Consider the following 21,833-nt stretch of genomic DNA (forward strand, 5'->3'; position numbering starts at 1 on the left):
ACTTTGTAAGGCTTCGTGATTACTAGGAAACAGGTTGTAGTATCCCCATCCTATTCAAAACCTCACAGCTAACAACTTTCAAGGAAAAATTCACATCCACTGCCTTTCATAAACTCAGAAAATTAGAAGAAAACCTTTCATAAGAAACAAATTAAGGATCTGGAGAAATGACTCAGCAGCAAAGGCTTTTGCCTACAAAGCCTAATGACTAGGATTTAATTCCCCAATGCCTACTTAAAGAAGGTGCACCAAGTGATGCATGCATCTGGAGTTCATTTGCGGACTGGAGCCCTGGCACCATTCTCTCCGTCTCTATTCTATCTCTCTTTGCTTGCAAATAATTAATAAAACAATTTTTAAAGAAACAAATATGATTAATAGTGCATAAATGAAGCCCACAGACATCCAGTGGGTAGTAATTAAAGCCAGACAAGGGAGGATAATGTTTTTTAAATTTAATTTATTAGTTTTCTTTTCAGCAAATACAGGCAGTTTGGTACCATTGTTTAGGCTCATCCAAGATCTACCCCCTCCCAAGGGAGGATAAATTTAAACATAACTTCTGAACGAAGTTCTGAGCTAAATGCTACAGCTGGTACAGGTCATGAATTAACAGAGTAATAAAAGCTCTAAGGAAGGAAGGAAGTCATGTGACAGACTACACTGAAGCAGGAGAGTTACAGGAAAAAGTAATGAGAGCAATTGTTTGGCTCAATAGACCTTTGCTAAAATCAGCAGGGCCAAAGGTGGGACATGGAGAGAATGTAAGTAAAAACAAATAATAACAATAATTCCTACCCTTGAAGAGTCTATTTAAATGATGAAAAAGTCCCAAATTACAATTGTACCAACAAAAATATATCTGGTATGTCCAGTGAATGTAAACCAAAAGCTGTGAGATAGAGGATGGATCAAGACACATTTGGTGTCATTTGAGTTAGGTCTTGAAGAATGGCAAAATAAAATCTCAACAGGTAGGAATGAGGGTTAGTCTGGACCATCACAGAAGAAAGAAAGGGTAGGATACTTGGAGAAGAATGAGTCCTCCCAAATGGTCTGAAATGAGGAAGTGACAGCAGGAAGTCATATTCTCTATAGCGAAGGAGGGATATGATAAAACCATATTGATTTTATAGGTTTTGTTGTTGTTGGGTTTTTTTGTTTTTTGTTGTTTTGTATTTTGGTTTTTTGAGGTAGGGTCTCACTCTAGTCCAGGCTGACCTAGAATTTACTATGAAGTCTCAGGTTGGCCTCAAACTCACAGCAATCCTCCTATCTCTGCCTCTCGAGTGCTGGGATTAAAGGCGTGCGCCACCACACCTGGCTTGATTTTATAATTTTATTTAAGGAAACTTTTTTCTTATATCTAGATTCTTCTTTTCAATTCTTATTTATTTATTTTTGGTTTTTTGAGGTAGGGTCTCACTCTAGCCCAGGCTGACCTGGAATTCACTCTGTATTCTCAGGGTGGCCTTGAACTCATGGCAATCCTCCTACCTGTGCCTCCCAAATGCTGGGATTAAAGGCATGCACCACCATGCCCAGTTCCTTTTCAATTAGTTTAATTTTTTTTTATTTATTTATTTGAGAGAGAGAGAGGGAGAGGGAGTGAATGGGCACACCAGGGCCTCCAGCCACTGCAAACAAACTCCGGATGCATGTGCCCCCCACTAAGCCATCCCTGCAGCCCCCTTCAATGACTTTTGTGTGTGTACACGTGCAGACTGTGTGGACTTTCCAGGTCCTCTTGTTGCTGCAAATGAACACCAAATGCTTGCACCATTTTTAATGTCTGGCTTAATGGGTGGCATGGGGATTGAACCCTGGCTGGCAGGCTTTGTAAACAAGCACCTTTAACTTCTAAGCCATGTTCCCAGCCCCTGTCTAGAGTCCTTTTTTTTTTTTTTTTTTTTTTTTTTTTGTGGTTTTTTGAGGAATGGTTTTGCTCTAGCCTAGGCTGACCTGGAATTCACTATGTAATCTCAGGGTAGCCTTGAGCTCACAGTGATCCTTCTACTTCTGCCTCCTGAATCTGGGATTAAAGGTATACGCCACCACACCCAGCTTGTCCAGATTCTTTTTTTTTTTTTTTTTCTTGGTTTTTCAAAGTAGGGTTTCACTCTAGCCCAGGCTAACCTAGAATTCCCTATGTCGTCTCAGGGTGGCCTCAAACTCATGGTGATCCTCCTACCTCTACCTCCCAAGTGCTGGGATTAAAGGTATGTGCCACCACGTCCAGCTCCTGTCCAGATTCTTAATAAGGATAACTATTCTTTGTCCCTTTCCATTGGCTATGGTAAGAATTTCTAATCTTCTGCCCTTTTTACTTATTTCTCTCCTCCAAGCTTCTGTTATTTGAACTCTAAGCAATGTATCTCCTCTTCTTTCTGAGCTCTTGAGTTTCATTTAGTTCTGTACTAACCCTTTATGCTTTAGTAACTATTTTGCCTCACTGAAGAGATGGCTCAGTGGTCAGAGATACTTGCTTATAAAACCTGTTGGCCAGGGTTCAGTTCTCCACTACCTACATAAAATCATATGCACAAAGTGGCACATGCATCTAGAGTTCATTTGCAGTGACTGCAGATCCTGGAGTGCCTGTTATCTCTCTGCTGTCTCCCTTCTCATTTCTCTCTCTCTCCTTGCAAATAACTAAATAGAATTTTTTAAAGTATTCTAAATAGAGCCAGACATGGTGGTACACACCTTTAATGCCCAGCATTCAGGAAGCAGGGGTAGGAGGATTGCCATGAGTTCAAGGCCAGCCTGAGAATACATAGTGAATATTAGGCTCACTTGGGCTAGAGTAAGACTATCTAAAAAAATAAAATTATATATATATATATATTTATTTTATTTATTTTTTTTATGGGGGAGGCTCTTGTTACTGAAGTCAAAGTCCAGGCCACAGGCTTAGAAAAAGGTTAAGTTTACTTATTGTTCTGCCTGTGATGACATAAGAGCCATATGATTTTTTTTTCTTGGTTTTTCAAGGTAGGGTCTCACTCTAGCCTAGGCTGACATGGAATTCACTATATAGTCTCAGAGTGGCCTTGAACTCATGGTGATCCTCCTACCTCTGCCTCCTGAGTACTGAGACTAAAGGCGTGCACCACCACACCCAGCCTGTCACATGATTTTTAAAAGGATGTTTCTCTTAAACAGATTGGGTGTCTTTTTTTTTTTTTTTTTTTTGGTAATAAAGTATCATAATGCTGTGATACTATAAAACATAATGGAACAGATGAGAATTTGAGGGGGAATGGTCAAGAATAATATTGCCTTTAAAGTTACTAAAAGGGGGGCTGGAGAGATGGCTTAGAGGTTAAGGCACTTGCCTGCAAAGCCTGCTGACCCAGGTTTGATTCCCCAGTACCCGCATAAAGCCAGATACACAAAGTAAGTAGCACATGCATCTGGCATTTGTTTGCAGCAGGAGGAGACCATGGTGCACCCATTCTCTGTTTCTCTTCTATCTCTCTCTGTTTGCAAATGAATAAATTATTCTTAAAAGTCAGGGGTCAGGGAGACTGCTCAGCAGTTGAAGGTACATGCTTTCAAAGCCTGATGGCCTGGGTTCAATTCCTCAGTATCCATATAAAGCAGATGCACAAAGTAGCACATTAATCTGTAGTTCATTTGCAACAGCAAGAGACCCTGGTACACCCATATTCATATTCTTCCCCTACCTCTCTCTCAAACATATAATTTTTAAAAATTCCCAAAGGGCAGAGTGTCATGTACATCTGATGGCATGAATAACTTGTCGTAACTCTGCAGGAAAAATGGCAGACTTTTAACCACTCTCATCTGAAAAAAAAAGTGCAGTTGGTACCTCCTTTCAGCTGCAAGATAAGATGTGAAGTCATCTAATTCTCCCTGCACCTCCCTTGAGTTACAGCCAGCATCTCAAACTGAACCTTCTTTGTTCCTGTGGAGAGTTTGCCACCTTTACCAACTTGTCCTCAAGAATGTTGTTCTAGAAATAAACTAGCCTGGGGTTCATGAGTCATACACAGAAGTTAATTCATCCAAGCAACTGGTTTTTCTTAGGCTCTTTGTAAAAGTATTTCAGAGACTCCCTCATCGTGAAGTGAAAAATGTTGAGATCCTCCTCAATTTCTTCCCACCTCTTGCCTCATTTATTTAACCACTTTATGTTTGACTTTCCCTGACAACCTTTATCTGAAGACCCAGTGCTAGAAATAGAGCTGCCTCAATTCAGAATTCCACCAGAAACCCATTACCCCATCTAACCAGTGCCACCCACTCAACTGAAACTGAATCACACTCTACCAGGCCGTCCTGGCCTCATTGCTACCAACCACACTTACAAGACAGTATGCCAATAGTAACTTTGTAATATGTATCACAAGACAGAGCCAAATAATTCATCTTCTTTCTTTTTAATTTCTTAGGTTCATTTTTATACTGGAGGTAATAATATATGTTTTACTGTGAATAATAACATAAAGCTTAAGTGCCCCCTTACCTTTGCTAACTAAGGACTTAACCCACATTGCTCATAATTTTGGTGGATTTATATTATAAATATTTTTTAAACAAAAATACACAATTAATTGGCTGGGTGTGGTAGCTCACGCCTTTAATCTCAGCACTTGGAAGGCAGAGGTAGAAGAAATGATGTGAGTTCAGGGCCACCCTGAGACTGAACTACAGGTCAGCCTGAGCTAGAGCAAGACCTTATCTTGAAAAACCAAAAAGAAAAAAAAAATACAATTAAAATAAAATTCAAACAATATAAGAGTATGAGTAGTAAAAAGGGAACATATCTTAGAACTCTGCTCCATTTCTACCCCCTATCCACTGCTGTTTGATGACAGCATTCCAGACCTTTATAAAGTACACTCACAAACATTCGCATGTCCTTATGCAGGTAGTTTTGTGTTCATACATATAGAACCATACATAACTGTCCTACAACTTCATTCGTTACTGTCTCTAATTTTCCATATCAGTACATTTAGCTTTACTTTGTTAACAGATGCGTAATACTCCTGACTTTGAGTAGATCATATTTAATTTAAACATTACTTTATTGGTGGATACTAGAATTGCTTCTGTTTGGACTTTTTGGGGAGACTTTCTAAGGTAGGGTCTCATTATAGCCCAGGCTGACCTGGAATTCACTACATAGTCTTAGGATGGCCTCAATCTCACCACAATCCTCCTTCCTCTGCCTACTGAGTGCTGGAATTAAAGGTGTGTGCCACCACGCCCAGCTCTGTTTGGAGTTTTTTTTGTTTGTTTGTTTGTTTGTTTGTTTGTTTGTTTTTCAAGGTATGGTTTCACTCTGGTCCAGGCTGACCTGGAATTAACTATGTATCTCAGGGTGGCCTTGAACTCATGGCGCTCCTCCTACCTCTGCCTCCTGAGTGCTGGGATTAAAGGCATGTGTCACCACACCTAACTCTGTTTGAATTTTTTAATATTTGTTATTACAACAATGCTATCCTAATCATCTTTGCATGTCTCTTGTATATTCTTTATTTTATTTTATTTATTTGCAAACAGAGAGAGAAATAGAGACAGACACAGAGAGAATGGGCACACCAGGGCCTCTAGCCACGGCGTACAAACTCCAGATGTATGTGCCCCTTGTGCATCTGGCTTATGTGGGTCCTGGGGAATCAAGGACCATGTTTGACTCTCCAGATCCCACATAAGCTAGACACACAAAGGCGAGGCGAGCACAAGGTCCCACATGCCCACTAGGTGATGCAAGCATCTGGAGTTTAATTTCGGTGGCTGAGGCCCTGGCATGCCAATTCTCTATGTCTCCATCTCTCTTTCTCTAAAATAAAATTTTAAAAAATCTATTTATTTGTTTATGTATTTATTTATTACTGAAAGGGGAGATAGAGGAAGAGGCAAATATATAGAGACAGAGAATGGGTGTGCCAGGTCCTCCAGCCACTGTAAACAAACTCCAGACCCATGCACCAACCTTGTATATCTGGCTTACATGGGTCCTAGGGAATTGAACCTGGTTACTTTGACTTTACAGGCAGGTGCCTTAACTGCTAAACTATCTCTCCAGCCCCTCTTGTATATTCTTTAAGAATATCTTTAGGACAGTATCTAGAGGTACAGTTGATAGGTCACAACATAAGAATATTTAAAATTTATATTTTTGTGCTGGAGGGGGCTAAGTGGTTAAGACAGTTGCTGAAAAGCCAAAGGACCCAGGTTCAATTCCCCAGGACCCATGCAAGCCAGCTGCACAAAGGGATGCATATGTCTGAAGTTCATTTGCGGTGGCTGAAGGCCCTAGCAGACCCATTCTCTCTCTCTCTCTCTCTCTCTCTAATAAATAAAAATATTTCTTAATTTATATTTTTTCAAAAGTAGTAACTAAAAATTAGCTGGGTGTTGGTAGTTCATGCTTAAAAGTCCAGTACTTGGGAGGCAGAGGCCATCATCAAGTTCAAGACTTGGTCTACATAGTGAGTTCCAAGCCAATCAGATATATGTTGCAAGATCCTATCTCAAAATAAATAAATAGTGGGAAAAGTAAACACTTTAGCTCCATTTCTCTTTCTTCTGCAGAGAGTTATATCCTAGGAACTGACATTGACCTCCAGACTATAGACAACGATACTGTCGACATGGAGATGTTCTTCAAAGGCTGGCTACATAACAATGAAACAGACCAAGAGCACATTCATCTTCTTCTTCCTTCAAAGAGGCTTCCTCCACCTTCCAGAGCCAGAGATATTCCAAGTATACAACCCTCAAAAGATATATTGTATATGCTAAGAATATCCTTGTCTAGGATTAGGACTTTTCATAAAACAGAGCCTTTCAGGCCTATGGGTTGGATAAGGATTGGATGAAACTCTCTGTGATAGCATAATGAGGAAGCAGAGAAATTCTAAAAAGTGAGCCAAGTATGGTGGCACACACCTTTAATCCCAGCACTTGGGAAGCAGAGGTAGGAGGATCACTCTGAGTTCAAGGCCACCCTGAGACTATATTCTAGGTCAGCCTGGGTTACAGTGAGAAGCTACCTCAAAAAAAAAAAAAAAAAACAGGAAGAAAGTAAGAAAGAAGGGAAGGAGGGAGGGAAGGAAGGACAAAAGGAAGGAAAGAAGGGGAAGGGAAGGAAGGAAAAAAGGAAAGAAGGAAGAGGGAGGGAGGGAAGGAAGAAGGAAGAGGGAGGGAAGAAAGGAAGGAAGGATGGAGGGAGGGAGGGAGGAGGGAGGGAGGGAAGGAAGAAAGGAAAGAAGGAAGATGGAGGGAGGGAAGGAAGAAGGAAAGAAGGAAGAGGGAGGAAAGAAGGAAAGGAAGGGAGGAAGGGAGGGAGGGAGGGAGGGAGGGAGGGAGGGAGGGAGGGAGGGAGGGAGGGAGGGAGGGAGGAAGGAGAAATTCTAAAAAGTGACTTAGCCCAGCCAGCCAGCCAGGTGCAATTACTTTAAGAGGCAAACTTGTTCAACAACAGGGCTTCTTCTATACTACGTAAGAAAACAATGATTCATATTAATCTCAATATTCTCTTTTTTGTTGTTTTTGATTTTGTTTTCTGAGGGAAGGTCTCACTGTAGCCCAGGTTGACCTGGAATTCGCTATGTAATCTCAGAGTAACCTCAAACTCATGGCAGTCTTCCTACTTCTGTCTCCAGAGTGCTGGGATTAAAGGCGTGCACCACCATGCCCAGTTTAATATTCTCTTTTTTAATGTGGTAGATACAATTGGTCCTATAATTGGAAGAATTCTAATACCTCAACAATATCAACACTGATGGTGGCAAGAGGAAGATAACTGATAGTGAATAAAGATCTCACTAGGAAGGCCTCAAGTTGAGGGAATCAACTATGGGGGTGAGCCTTAGAGACCTAAGATCATGTTCACAAAGTAATTAAGGCAATTAAACCAAGAAATCAGTCCAGTGTTCCAGGCATGCCACCAAAGTCCTGAGAGTTGTTCTGGATGGTAATGATACTTCTTGAATGGCAGGGAGAATGCAATTTATATTCCTCCATCCCTCTTTCAAGCTGGCTCAGAACCTGGGTGGCAGGGCTGGCAGATGGACCTATCAGCACAGCCAGCCATATTGTGCTTGGAAAAGTTAATTCTTTAAGACCCATCTTCTCAGGGAAAGGCTCAAAGTAGGCCTTCTCCTTTAGGGCTGGGAGTTTGAACTTATTTTTTTCATTTGTAGTAACAACAAAGATCATTGAGGGCTTGGGAACTGAACTGATATGATGCTTCCCAGAGCCCTTCACACAGGCTCTGACATGACATGTGATTTGTGCCACTTCCAGGGTGGCACAAGCTTCCACTCTTTCTTGGACTTTAGCAGTATATTTGAATTCTGTTTTCTTCAACTGTAATACATCTCTGCTATGACTAGAAAAGCACAGGGAAGGGCCCTTTGAAGGGTTAGGGTTTCCTTTCTAAGACTCCCTTCTACATTTAAACCTGGGGCCTGGCATGCCTTTGACACCTTCATTTGCCTGTTATCTCTCTTTCCTTTGTGCATAAAATAACTTCCCAGGACTTTCTTTCTATCCATCCCAAGCTAGTCATATCACTATCCCAGCCTCTATAAATCTACCCATCCATTTTCCTCTGTTAAAGGCAGCTGACAACTTTATATAGAAGCTACTTCATAGTTAGCATTATTACGTTCCCTGTGCCAAACCACTCTGTTAACTCCTTTCTTCACATCATCCCATTTCAACTTTACACAACACCATGAAGCAGAGACATCAAATAAATCATCAAATTTAAGAGACTGTCAATTATAAGATAGAGCATTGTTTTGTGTAACAGTAAGAATACAAATGCTGCCAATGAAACATGACATCATGCTTTCTTGTCTGTTAGAAGTATTATTTCAGCCTTACTAAGAGAGTTCTTATAAGTTAGGGTAGTAAATATAAAGACTGCCTCCTTGGCCAATAGTAATTATAAGATATCTGGAGATTTTGGAATGTGAAAATTAATCTTCAAAACAAATATAGTAGCCAGGTATAGTGGTTCATGCCTTTAATCCCAGCATTTGGGAGACAGAGGTAGGAGAATTGTTGTGAGTTTGAGGCCACCCTGAGACTATATAGTGAATTCCAGGTCAGCCTGAGCTAGAGCAAGACCCTTCCTTGAAAAAAAAAAAAATACACACACACATACATCATCATCATCCCTATTTTGCATATGAGAAAACTGGGACAAACATAATAAACACTTTCCCAGGGCATCACAGAGAATTAATAGCAGAGCCAGAATTTGAGGCTAGGCAGTTTCAGGGCCCATTTTTCATTCCAGCATCAGAAACCTGTATTGCATATTTGACCAGTCATAGCCCAGAGGGTATTTATCAAACACAGGTCTATCTTCCAGACCTTGGGCCTTTATCCACACTAACCTGCCTAGTGCTGAGCCACTCTAGACAAAAGGGTTAGAGAGTCACTTCACTTACTAGAAAGGCTGGGACCCTGAAAGGCTAGGAACTCTTGCAGGTAGCCTTGTCTCAACTGTTACATGATATCTACCCCGATCAGAATTTCTCTGGTTTTCACCTACACCCTCTCATCAAGGCTTTCAGCACTAGGGTCAGGGATAGAATGGTCATCACCTATAACCATGTTTTTGATGCCTGCAAGTCTTCAGCAGCATGCATGTAGAATTTGGATCCACCCTCCAATTTGCTCCTCTGCTGGGGAGGCTCTCACTAGAATCCAGATGTCAGGCTCAGCTGGAATGTGATCTGGAGATCTGGGGTGATGCAGCCCAAGATTCTAAAGAACTACAGTAAAGACCATACTGTAGTTATCTATTTGTTGTAGAACTGATGCATTGTCACATGTGGATTTCTAGACATGTAGCTTTCTACACAAAAACAAAATAAAACTCCTGAGCTAGCTGTCTTCCACAGGCTCTTTGGTGTGGTGCACCTCAGATGATCACTTTAACCCCTCCCTTAAAAGCCTCTCCACCTGCATCCATGGCTGCCTGGGGCTCAGCATGCCATCTCTAGGTGCTTCCTAAGAGGCAGATGGGTGTGCAGCAGCAACACATGAATGTCTTTTCTTGTTGTCTGGCATGGACTCTGCCACCTCTGCACCTGGACTATGCATGTGAGAAGCACATATGGGTTTAGATTTGAGCCCTGACAAACATATCTCACAGCTGCAACTACAGGTAGTACTTTGGGCCCTAGCTTAAATAGGGAGCACATAAGGAGTTTTTAAAAAATACATCTAAAAAAAAAAAATACATCTACCTGTGCTCTACTCTCAAAGTTCCCAACTTAATTGACCTGGGGTAAGACCCGGACATCCATATTTTTCAAAATTCTCCGGGTGATCTTTTCAAAACAGGATCTTGCTACATAGCCCAAGCTGGCTTGAACTTGTTATATGGCTCAGGCTAGCTTTGAACTCACTCTATGTCTGCCTCAGTCTCCCAAAGGCTCAGATTATAGATAGGTACCACCACACCTGGCCTCTCAGGGTATTACTGAAAACAGCACTGAGAACCTCAGCCAGGTGAACACAGCTGCCCAGTTCTAAAACCCGGAACCAGAAATGGAGACATCAGGTACAGAAGAATTGAGGAAATCTGCAGTCCTATGCAGAGTCCCTCCTGTCAACTTCCTGGGCTCATGGACCTGCCAGCCAAGAGCCATCTCACCCAGAATTAATATCTATGTCTTATTAACTAGGCCCAAGAGACCCAAGTCAATCTGATATCTGCCACCTATTTTTTTCATGTTATTTCCCCTTTTTCATTTTTTAACTTTTTAGTTAGTGGAAAAAATAACAAGTTTCATTATGACACTTCCATACATGTATAATATGCTCTGCTTTTACTTTCATTTTTACTTCACATAGCAGTCCAATCATTCCCACCAACTGCTATCTTCTCATAAGTACTTAACATTTGTATATTTGCCATCAGTATTCAAGCCAGGCACTAAATTGTAATATCAGGCTGGAGTGATTGCTTAGTGGTTAAGGCTTTGCCTGTGAAGCCAAAGGACCCAGGTTTGATTCCTCAGGACCCACATAAGCCAGATGCACAAGGAGTACATGCATCTGGAGTTCGTTTGCAGTGGCTACAGGCCCTGGCATGCCCATTCTCTCTGTGTCTGTCTTCTCTTGCTCTACTTGAAAATAAATAAATAAGATAAAAACAGCTGGGTGTGGTGCTCACTCCTTTAATCCCAACACTTGGGAGGCAGAGGTAGGAGAATTGCTGTGAGTTCAAGGCCACTCTGAGACTCCATAGTGAATTCTAGATCAGCCTGGGCTACAGTGAAACCCTACCTCGAAAAAAACAAAAATAAATTTAAAAAATAAAATAAAAATGAATAAAAGAATAAAAAATAAAATAAAAATATATTTATAAACTGTAATATCAATAATTCATACCTTGGGGACTGGAGAAATGGCTGAACAATTAAGGCACTTGCCTGCAAAGCCAAAGGACCCAGGTTTGATTCCCCAGGAGCCACATAAGCCATATGCATAAGTGTCACATGTGTCTGGAGTTCATTTGTAGTGGCCGAAGGCCCCAGTGTGTCCATTCTCTTCTCTCTCATATCAAATAAATTTTAAGTTTTTTAAAAAAGAATTCAGACATAGGTAAAGAACATCGTGGCTTTTGGCATGTGTGAGAACTGCTATAGTAGAAGCTTAATACAAAGCCAGGCATGGTGGCACATACCTGTAATGCCAATAATGTCAGGAGGTAAAGGTAGGAAGATTAAGAGTTCAAGGCTAGCCTTGGCTACATAGTGAATTTGAGGCCAGCCCTGTGTACATGAGACCCTGTCTACAAAAAGAACACCACCAATAAAAAGTATTATACCATGATAAATAATAGCTCACTACCAATCTAGGTACCCCTCAGAATTGACTCATGCTACACTTACGCCTTGAAGGTCCTGTACTTAAGTTTATTTGGGGAATTAAAAATAAGCAGTTTCATGCTGGAGAGATGGCTTAGCAGTTAAAGTGCTTGCCTGCAAAGACAAAGGACCTTGGTTCGATTCCCAAGGACCCATGTTAGCCAGATGCACAAGGTGGTGCATGCTTCTGGAGTTCATTTGCAGTGCCAGGAGGTCCTGGCATGCCCATTTTGTCTTGTGTGTCTCTCTGTCTCTCTCTCTCTCTCAAATTAATAAATAAAATATTTTAAAAATATATTAGAAAAACTAAGCCATTTCAGGAATCTATTCTTCCCTTTCCCTGAATGTCCTTAGAAGAGCCCACGGAAAGCCTTAGCTGTCAGCTGACTGCCTGACTTCTGCTTTTCTGCTGTTCCTTCATCATGCAGTCTTGTCAAAACTTAGACACAGGGAAGCAGCAGAAGCAAGATTTCCTTCTATGATTGCCCAAGGGCCTCTGCATAATGCCTGCTCCACAGAGGAAACATGCTTCTCTGAAACTGGATGATCAACCAGTTTTCTCACTATGAGACAACTGCTCAGCCAGCCTAGAAGTCAAACAAATAGAAATCATGTCAGACCCTGAAAAGTAGTTAGCTGTTGTATAGAACGATAGGTGTTCTGTAGATTGCAGACCTGCTTTACCTTCTCAAAGTAATCATGTTTTCCTCTGCCCACTCCCCTGCCTCATCCTACCCTTTGTTGTCTGGTGGAGGTGAAGTGCATGGCAGATGTTGTCTCTTAATGGCATAGCCTGAGGTAACTTGTCACTCACAATCTCTCCTCCAATGCCACTTTTATGTAGTGTGCCTGAAATGTGATCTCCAAGAGCGATTTCTCAGCCCATCCCTGCTTCCTGGTACAGCTGACGGCAAGCTGAGAACGGATGACCCCAAAGGAGATGTCAGCACACTCTACCAGATGGCTTCCCAGTCATCAGCCTCTCATTACAAGCTCCATGTGATAAAGTATGGTCAAAGTAAACCTCCCCAGTCCACACAGATGGCTAGGAATCTGGCATTTAGATGTCTAAGTGTCCACCAGGAAAAAGTCAGTGCTAGGTAGCAGTTACAAGCGTGGTTGTTGCAGTCAGGTTTGCATTTCTGGTAGAAATCACCCAACCAAGAGCAACTTGTGGGAAAAAAGGAGGTTTATTTTGGCTGACAGGCTCGAGGGGGGAAGCTCCATGATGGCAGGGGAAAATGATGGTATGAGCAGAGGAGGGACATCTCCCCCTGGCCAACATCAGGTGGACAACAGGAATATGAGAGTGTTCCAAACACTGGCATGGGGGAACTGGCTATAACACCCATAAACCCACCCTCAATAATAAACTGCCTCTAGAAGGCTTTAATTTCCAGATGCTATCAACTGGGGAGACTAGCATTCAGAATACCTAAGGTTATGTGGAACACCTGAATCAAACCTCCACATTGTGCCCCTGGTCCCCATAAACTCCATGATGTAAAATGTAGTGCATTCAATCTATCTTTAAAAGTCTCCATAGTTTTTACCAATTCCAATGATGGTCATACATCCCCATAATCCAAGATCTTCTAACTGAGCCATAATACCAAAAAAATCCCCCAAAAAACCATAATGGCACAGAATAAACATTCACACTACAAAAGATGGCATTGGGCATGACAAAGAAATATTCAGCCAATACAAGATTTGAAACAACCAGGGCAAACATTAAACTCTGTAGCTTCAAGTCCAACAACTCTAGCCAGTGACAAATCTTCAAGTCCAATAATTCTAACCAACAACAAGTCTCTAGCATTCCAATTCTGTCCCTCCACCTATGCTACTCACACTCCTGGAAAAATTCACTGGGGCCAGCAGCTTTCCTTAGCAGCCATCTCATGGTCCTGGCATGTAGACTGGGTCTCCACTGCAATCCACAGTTCATCCTCAAGGATCCATGGGGTCTCCATGCATGCATCCAGCAAACTTGCTTCACACTGCCCATGGCCATTTCCAAAACACAAGACCGTGTTGCAAACTCAGTGACCCTCTCTTTCCTGCATTTCTTATACTGCACAATAGCAGGTGGGATGCCAATTTGTAAATCCAGGGAGAATAAAGCAGACTTTGAAGAGCAGGACACTCCTTGAGCACTCAGGCCCCTTCAAAAGAGTCTACATTCTCCCTGATGCCCCACTGTAGGTTAGCTGGCCCAATCTCAAAGGTTGTAATCTCTCAAACAATTTGCAGGTGAATGGGCAGCAGTTTAGGCCCAAGGATTCCTTTTTTTTTTTTTCTTTCTGTGCCATATCCCTCTGTTTACACCACTTCATTTCTATGCAAAGCAACCCTGCACAACTTCTCAAGACACAGGCATAACAGCAAGCTTCCCCCACAAACTGCTAGCCCAGTCCAAGCAAAACTTTTTCTCATCCTCATAAGCCAAACCTCACAGTCCATAGTTCTTACTGCATTCAGGTCTTTCAACTCTGACCAGAATAGTCCATCAAGCTTACAGCATTGCAAGGCATCGTTTAGGCCAAGGTTTCAAATCCTTCCACATTCTTCTTGAAAAATCACCTCCAAAAGGCCAAAACCACACAGTCAGGTGTCTAGCAGCAATCCTGTTTCAGGTTTGCATTTCTGGTAGAAATCACCCAACCAAGAGCAGCTTGTGGGAAAAGAGGTTTATTTTGGCTTACAGGCTTCATGATAGCAGGGGAAAATGACAGAATGAGCAGAGGGTTAACATCACCCCGTGGCCAACATCAGGTGGACAGCAGGAGAGTGTGCCAAACACTGGCAAGGGGAAACTGAATATAACATCCATAAGCCCACCCCCAACAACACACTGTCTCCAAGAGGCTTTAATTTCCAATTGCCATCAGCTGGGGAGACTAGCATTCAGAGTACCTAAGTTTATGGAGGACACCTGAATCAAACCACCACACATGGCATGAATAAAAGTAAGCTTGGACTACTCAGCATGTGGAGGCCAGAGGAGGCACAAGGGTTATAGCATAATACTCAGATTTGGGTGGAAGTTGGAAAACCAGAAAGTCTCTGAATACAGGGAAAAGTAAGATCTGTGGAAAAGTGTTCAAACACCCAGTGAATGTTTATTGAAGGTATTTAGGCATCAATATAGAGATCCTTCCCTCAAGGATTGAGTGGTACACTCTCCTCCCACCTCACTTAAGTACTAGAATTCCTGCTTCCAGGTGAGCCCATTCTTGGGGAGAAGCAACAATGGTGACAAAAACCACTCTTGCTGCTCTCTAGTTCCTGCCATAGGCCCATACAGATTGCTAAGCTTTAAGAATTTTTCATGTGCCAGATACCATGCTTGATGCTAGTCATACAAAGACATAATTTACACATCCTCACCTATGAGCTTTCACAGTCAGGACCCTAGATCTGAGCTGAACTGAAGTCGCTCTGGTTAGAGGTTCTAGAGTCACTGAAGAGCCTTCTTTCACTTTCTCTTTTAGGGCTCTGAAATCTAGTGGGCTCTGTGAGTCACTGACATATGGACTTCCCTTCATCCTCAGGCCCACAAGCTGTTGGCAGCTGGACTGGGATGAGCTGGAAACAAATCAGCAGCATTTTCATGCTCTGTGCCACAGTCTGCTGGTGAGTACCACAGCCTCAGGTAAGAGTGTTCAAGTAGCAAGTAGAAAAAAGTGGCAACCAGCTCATCCTAATCCTAGATCTGCCTCAACCTTCAAGAGGACAGACAAAAGCTAGAAGTACTCTGAAACTTGCAATAAATGTGGCCTGCCCTTGTTGAATGACCCCCAAGGGAGACTAGCACATCTACCAGATGGTGTCCCACTCCAGAAATTTAAACAGTATCATTAAGTGTCAGTCAGGCAAAAGTCAATTCCCAGGTAACATTTTGCAAGCATGGCAAGAAAAACTGAGGAGCTACTCAGCATGTGTAAAGAATAGGTCCTGAGTCAGTTGTGGTGGCACATGCCTTTAATCCCAGCACTCGGAAGGCAGAAGTAGGAGGATTGCTGCAAGTTCAAGGCCATCCTGAAATGACAGAGTGAATTCCAGGTCAGCCTGGGCTAGAGTGAGACCCTACCTAGGAAAAAAACAACACTAAGGCATTTGTGTGCAAAGCAAAAGGACCCAGGTTCAATTCCCCAGGACCCACGTTAACCAGATGCACAAGGGGGTGCATGTGTCTGGAGTTTGCTTGCAGTGGCTGGAGGCCCTGGTGCGCCCATTCTCTCTCTCTCCCTCTTTCTCTGTCAAAAATAAATAAATAAAAATAAAGTATTAAAAACACACACACCAAAAAAAAAAAAAAAAAAAAAAAGAATAGGTCCTGAAATCAGTCATTGCTGTAGTTAACTTGGGACAAAACTCCTGACAAAAGCAATTAATAGAGGAAAGGATTTATTTTGGCTTAGTCTTAAGCAGAAACTTCATGATGGCAGGGGAAAACACGGCATGAGCAGAGGCTAGACATTACCTCTGCTGTAGCAAGTGGGAAACAGTAGCAAGAGACTGAGCAGGGCTCAGGCATGAGTAGCTGGCGACAAGATCCATAAGCCCACCCCAACACACTCCCTCTAGCAAACCTACATGTTCCAAACTGCCAGCAAGCTGGAGACCAAGCATTAGTTTCTGGGGAACATATGATTCAAACCACCACAGTCATACAGCACTAAACTTGAAAATTCTTGATAAGCTTAACATTTAAACAGTAAGAAGGAATTTTCCATAAGAAAGAGCATTTTAAAATCAACTTTCTACCATTCTGCTGGGTAGTAGGATTCATTTAAATGAAGAGCCCTAGCTATGGTTTGTGCCAGACATTGCATTAAGCCTTTGTATATATTCAGTGATGATATTATCTTGAGGCCATTATCCGTGGCCTCAAGGAACTTCCCACAAACTGGGCATGATGGTGCATGCTTTAATCCCAGAACTGGGGAGGCTGAGGTAGGAGGACTACTGTAAGCTCAAGGCCAGCCTGAACTAGCGTGAGACCCTGCTTCAAAAAAATAAAATAAAAAATAAAAAAGGAAGGAAGGAAAGAAACATAAACTAGAAATGCATCCATATATTCTTTTTTTTTATTTTAAGGTAGTCTCACTCTAGCCCAGGCTGACCTGGAATTCACTATGTAGTCTCATAGTGGCCTCGAACTCATGGCAATCCTCCTACCTCTGCCTCCTGAGTGCTGGGATTAAAGATGTGTGCCACCACACCCAGCTATATCCATATGTGAGAAATTTATGAAGAGGCTGAGCCAGACATGGTGGTACATACCTTTAGTCCCAGCACTCAGGAAGCAGAGGTAGGAGGACTGCTGAGTACAAGGCCACCCTGAGACTACATAGTGACTGCACTGTGAGGGCAGGGCAAGACAGATATGCAAAGCCTAAATTAGGGGAAAAGCTTAGAAAAGAATCAGGAACAGGAAAGCACTGTGACTGAATGGAAAGTAGAGGAGAAAAAGCAAAAGCAAGGTTGAGAAATGAGCAGGAGTCAAATCATAGGAAACTTTGTGGGCCAGATCAGAGGATTTAGGACTTATTATGGATAGGGAAATATCATGAGAACTTTTCTATTTAAATAAAATATTTATTTAATTAATTTATTTATATATATAAAAAATATAAAAATATATATATATATTGGTTTTTCGAGGTAGGGTTTCACTCTAGTCCAGGCTAGCCTGGAATTCACTATGTAGTCTCAGGGTGATCTCCTACCTCTGCCTCCCAAGTGCTGAGATGAAAGGCATGTGCCACCACACCCGGCTTAAAATATTTTATTTAAAAAGAAAATATTTTGGTTTTTTTTTTTTTTTTGAGATAAGGTCTTGCTCTAGCACAGGCTGACCTGGAATTTACTATGTAATCTCAGGCTGGCCTTGAATTCACAGCAATCCTCCTACCTCTGCCTCCTGAGTGCTGGGATTAAACGCATGCACCACCACGCCTGGCAGAGAGAGAAAGAGAAAATGGACATGCCACAGTCTCCAGCCACTGAAAACAGACTCCAGATGCATGTGCCACTGTGCATCTGACTTTACGTGAGTACTAAGGAATCAAACTCAGGTTGTTAGGCTTTGCAGGCAAGCCCCTTAACTGCTGACCCATCTCTCCAGCCCTCTATCAAATATTTTTGAAGTGTGAGTTGTGAGTTGAAGTGCAGTCAGATTTGCATTACTGGCAGAAATCACCCGACCAAGATCAACTTGTGGGGGGAAAAAAAGTTTTATTTTGGCTTACAGACTCAAGGGGGAAGCTTCACGATGGCAGGGGAAACTGATGACATGAGCAGAGGATGGACATCACCTCCTAGCCAACATCAGGTAGACAACAGCAATAAGAGTATGCCAAACACTGGCAAGGGGAAACTGGCTATAATTCCCATAAGCTCACCCCCCAACAATACACCACCTGCAGGAGGCTTTAATTTCCAATTACCTTCAGCTGGAGAGACTAGCATTCAGAACACCTAAGTTTGTAGGGGACACCTGAATCAAACCACCACAAGATAGCAACAGAACTAAGCAAAAGAAGAATGGAAATAAGAAAAGCAGGTTATAGGACATTACAGTAATCTAGTTGGGAGATTATGGCTAATTAGACTAGAGTATTGGAAGTCAAGATGAGAAAAATACACCAACAGAGAAATATCTTAGACTTGAAATTGTTAGAACTTGGTGAAGGATTGCATGTGGGCAGGGTGGGATGAGCTAGAGAAGTATCCAATACCTTGTTTGGTTTCTGACTTAACAGGCTAGATATCATTCCTGAAGAGGAAACAAATAGAAAAGCACAAAGAAAATGAATTATACATCAAAATAAAGGAAATCCAGGCTGGAGAAATGGCTTAGCAGTTAAGGTGCTTGCCTGTGAAGCCTAAGGACTCAGGTTCAATTATCCAGGTCCCATGTAAGCCAGATGCACTAGGTGATGCATGTGTCTGGAGTTTGTTTGCAGTGGCTAGAGACCTGGTGCACCCATTCTAAATCTCTCTTTCATAAATAAGTAAAAATGAATCTTTAAAAAAAGAAAAGGAATTTCAAAGAGAATCCAAGGAAAGATACCAAATAAAAACTTATAGTGGGAAATGAGTGAGCAGGTCACCACAGCATTGTGTCTCTTTCACTATCAGAAGCAGACTTCTTTTCCTGTTTCAAAGCCCATACTCCCTTTAAGGATCCGCCCACTGAGTTCCTGTTTCCTATCTGACTGAAGAACACCTACCTCCTGTCTTTGCAGAGCCCAAACAAGAGACCAGTCTTGGTAGTACCCAACAGCACAGTTTATGACTTGCTCCACCCAATCCTCAGAATCTCAGAGATATATCACTAGGGAGAAATTTCTCCCCAGTGACTTCAGTGCATCTTCCACCCATACTGAGGATTGAACCCAGGGCCTCACTCATGGTGGGCAACTACTATGCCACTAAGCTGTATCTACAGCCTTCTTTTTACTATATTTTGTTTGAGGGGATTGTTTTGTTTTGGGGGGGGGTTGTTTGCTTGTTTTGGTTTTTGTTTTTTTTGAGGTAGGGTCTCAGTCTAGCCCAGGCTGACCTGGAATTCACTATGTAGTCTCAGGGTGGCCTCAAACTCACAGCGATCCTCCTACCTCTGCCTCCCAAGTGCTGAGATAAAAGGTGTGCCCTGCTATGCCCAGCTTACTTTATTTTGTTTTGAGACAGAGTCTCAAGGCAACTGAACTCACTCTGAAGTCCAAACAGGCTTTAAAGTTGAGAGCCTCCTGCATCAGTCTCCCCAGTAGGTAGAGTTACCTGCTTGCATCACCAGGTCCAGCTTTCAGTACAATACCTTTTTTTCTTATGCAGCCCAGGCTTCATTTGAACTTGCTGTATAACCAAGAGTAGCCTTGAATCCCTGATCCTTGATCTTCCTGTGCTAGAATTCCAAGTGCTAGAATTATAGGCAGGTGCTACTACACTTGGTTCAATGTATTCTTATGGTATATGATATTTTAAACATGCATTGACATTTTAACACACTGCCTGGGAAACTCTAAATTTTATTTGGGCAGTATGTATGTGTATGTGTGTTGATATGTGTGACATGATATTTGATGTGATGGGTGTAGTGTATGCACATGCCCCTGTGCATATGTGTGTGTAGGCCTGAGGAAAATATCAAGTGTCCTCATCTTTTCACTCATCCACCTGTTTCCTTGAAACAGAGTCTCTTACTCAACCCAGAGCTGCCATTTTAGCCATTTTTTAATTTTTTTATTAATTTATTTATTTGGCAGATAAAGAGAGGGAGAGAGTGAGGGTGGGCACACCAGGGCCTCCAGCCACTGCAAACAAACTCCAGCTGTATGTGCCCCCTTGTGCATCTGGCTAACGTGGGTCCTGGGGAATCAAACATGGGTCCTTTGGCTTTGCAGGCAAATGCCTTAACTGCTAGGCCATCCCTCCAGCCCCATTTTAGCCATTTTTTTAAGTCACCAAGAACCAGCAATTCTCTGGTCTCTGCCCCACAGGAATGGGGTTGAAGACATGCATGATCACACCCATTTACATGGGTGTTAAGGAATCAGGCTCTCAGGCCCTCATGCTTATGCAACAAGTACTCTTAACCTCTGAGCCATCACCCCATTCCTCCTTCAACACTTGCTAGGAATGTAGCCCAAGAAAAGAAGGCAGAGATATATGTACAGGATGTTCATCTCAGCATTATTGACAATGGCATGAAAATTGGAAACAATTTAAAATACCACAAATAGATGAATAAATAAATCTAAATAAGAGAAAGGTTGGAAGAACTGTAATTTACTTAAACAGTGAAATACTATATAACTACTAAAAGTAAGATAGGTAGCCAGGCATGGTGGCACACGCCTTTAATCCCATCACTTCGGAGTCAGAGGTAGGAGGATTGCTGTGACTTTGAGGCCACCCTGAGTTTACATAGTGAATTCCAGGTCTGCCTGGGCTAAACCAAGACCCTACCTCAAAAAAAACATGGAAAAAAAAGTAAGATAGGAAAGCCTATTCCCTTCTGTCATGCCTCACATATACAAACTCTCCCTGCCACTGAACATGAAAGTCTGTATTTTTATATGTACTTAACAAATATTTGCTGATCACTATGTATCAGACACTGTTCTAAGGATGAAGGTACCTCATCTTTATCATTCCTCTCTAATGGACACTCACAGAATATGGTTGACCCATTACCAAAAGATAATCATTTTTTAGAGCACTTAAACATTGAATGAAATTCCTTGTAGTCTGAGGTGGGGATCATGGTACCTATTCTCACAGATGGAAAAAGCTAAGGACTAAAGAGACCAAGGGACTTACCGAAAGTCACACACATAAGTACAAAATAGCCAGGCCAGAATTTTTTGTTTTATTTTTGAGTTTTTGGTTTTTCAAGATAGGTCAGCCCAGGCTGACCTGGAATGCACTATGTAGTCTCAGAGTGGCATTGAGCTCACAGTGGTCCTTCTACCTCTGCCTCCTGAGTGCTGGGATTAAAGGTGTGCACCACCACACCCAGCTTCCAGGTCAGAATTTAACCTAATTTTTTTACCTAGAAATCTCACTTCGTTGCTGAATTCCCTACTCTGGATATATCCAGATAAGTACAACACTGAGATTTCACCCTTCCTTCATCTTCATTTCACTGGGATATAACTCAGTTAGGTGTCTGAGTACTCATCATTGCTCCTCTCCTTCATGTACTACTGTTTTCTCAGCTCTGCTTGTGTCACTACCAAATTAAAAACCACTTTCTGGGCTTTAAGCAAGATGCACAAGGTGGTGCATATATCTGGAGTTCATTTGCACTCGTTGGAGGCCCTGCTACTCTCCCATTCTCAATCTCTCTCTCTCTCTCTCTCTCTCTTAAATAAATAAATAAAGTGAGACCACAGCCAGATGGGATGGTGCACACCTTTAATCCCAGCACTTGGAAGGAAA

The 21,833-nt window shown here is 42.1% G+C and overlaps 1 protein-coding gene across 8 annotated transcripts in view; it reads left to right on the forward strand.

The window, feature by feature from the left end:
* Positions 1 to 21,833, forward strand: part of LOC101616168 (meiosis 1 associated protein) — a 124,420-nt gene that overhangs the window by 80,287 nt on the left and 22,300 nt on the right. For 5 of the 8 annotated variants that reach the window (XM_045152583.1, XM_045152589.1, XM_004668249.2 and 2 more), the window contains 3 exons: positions 6,571 to 6,744; positions 12,721 to 12,883; positions 15,374 to 15,515. In XM_045152583.1, coding sequence (XP_045008518.1) covers positions 6,571 to 6,744; positions 12,721 to 12,883; positions 15,374 to 15,515 — 479 coding nt within the window. The remainder of the gene's footprint in view (positions 1 to 6,570; positions 6,745 to 12,720; positions 12,884 to 15,373; positions 15,516 to 21,833) is intronic. The other 3 variants (XM_045152585.1, XM_045152588.1, XM_045152586.1) reach the window with 2 other exon arrangements.

This window comes from Jaculus jaculus, chromosome 6, assembly GCF_020740685.1.
Source record: "Jaculus jaculus isolate mJacJac1 chromosome 6, mJacJac1.mat.Y.cur, whole genome shotgun sequence".
NCBI classification, from domain to species: Eukaryota; Metazoa; Chordata; class Mammalia; order Rodentia; family Dipodidae; genus Jaculus; species Jaculus jaculus.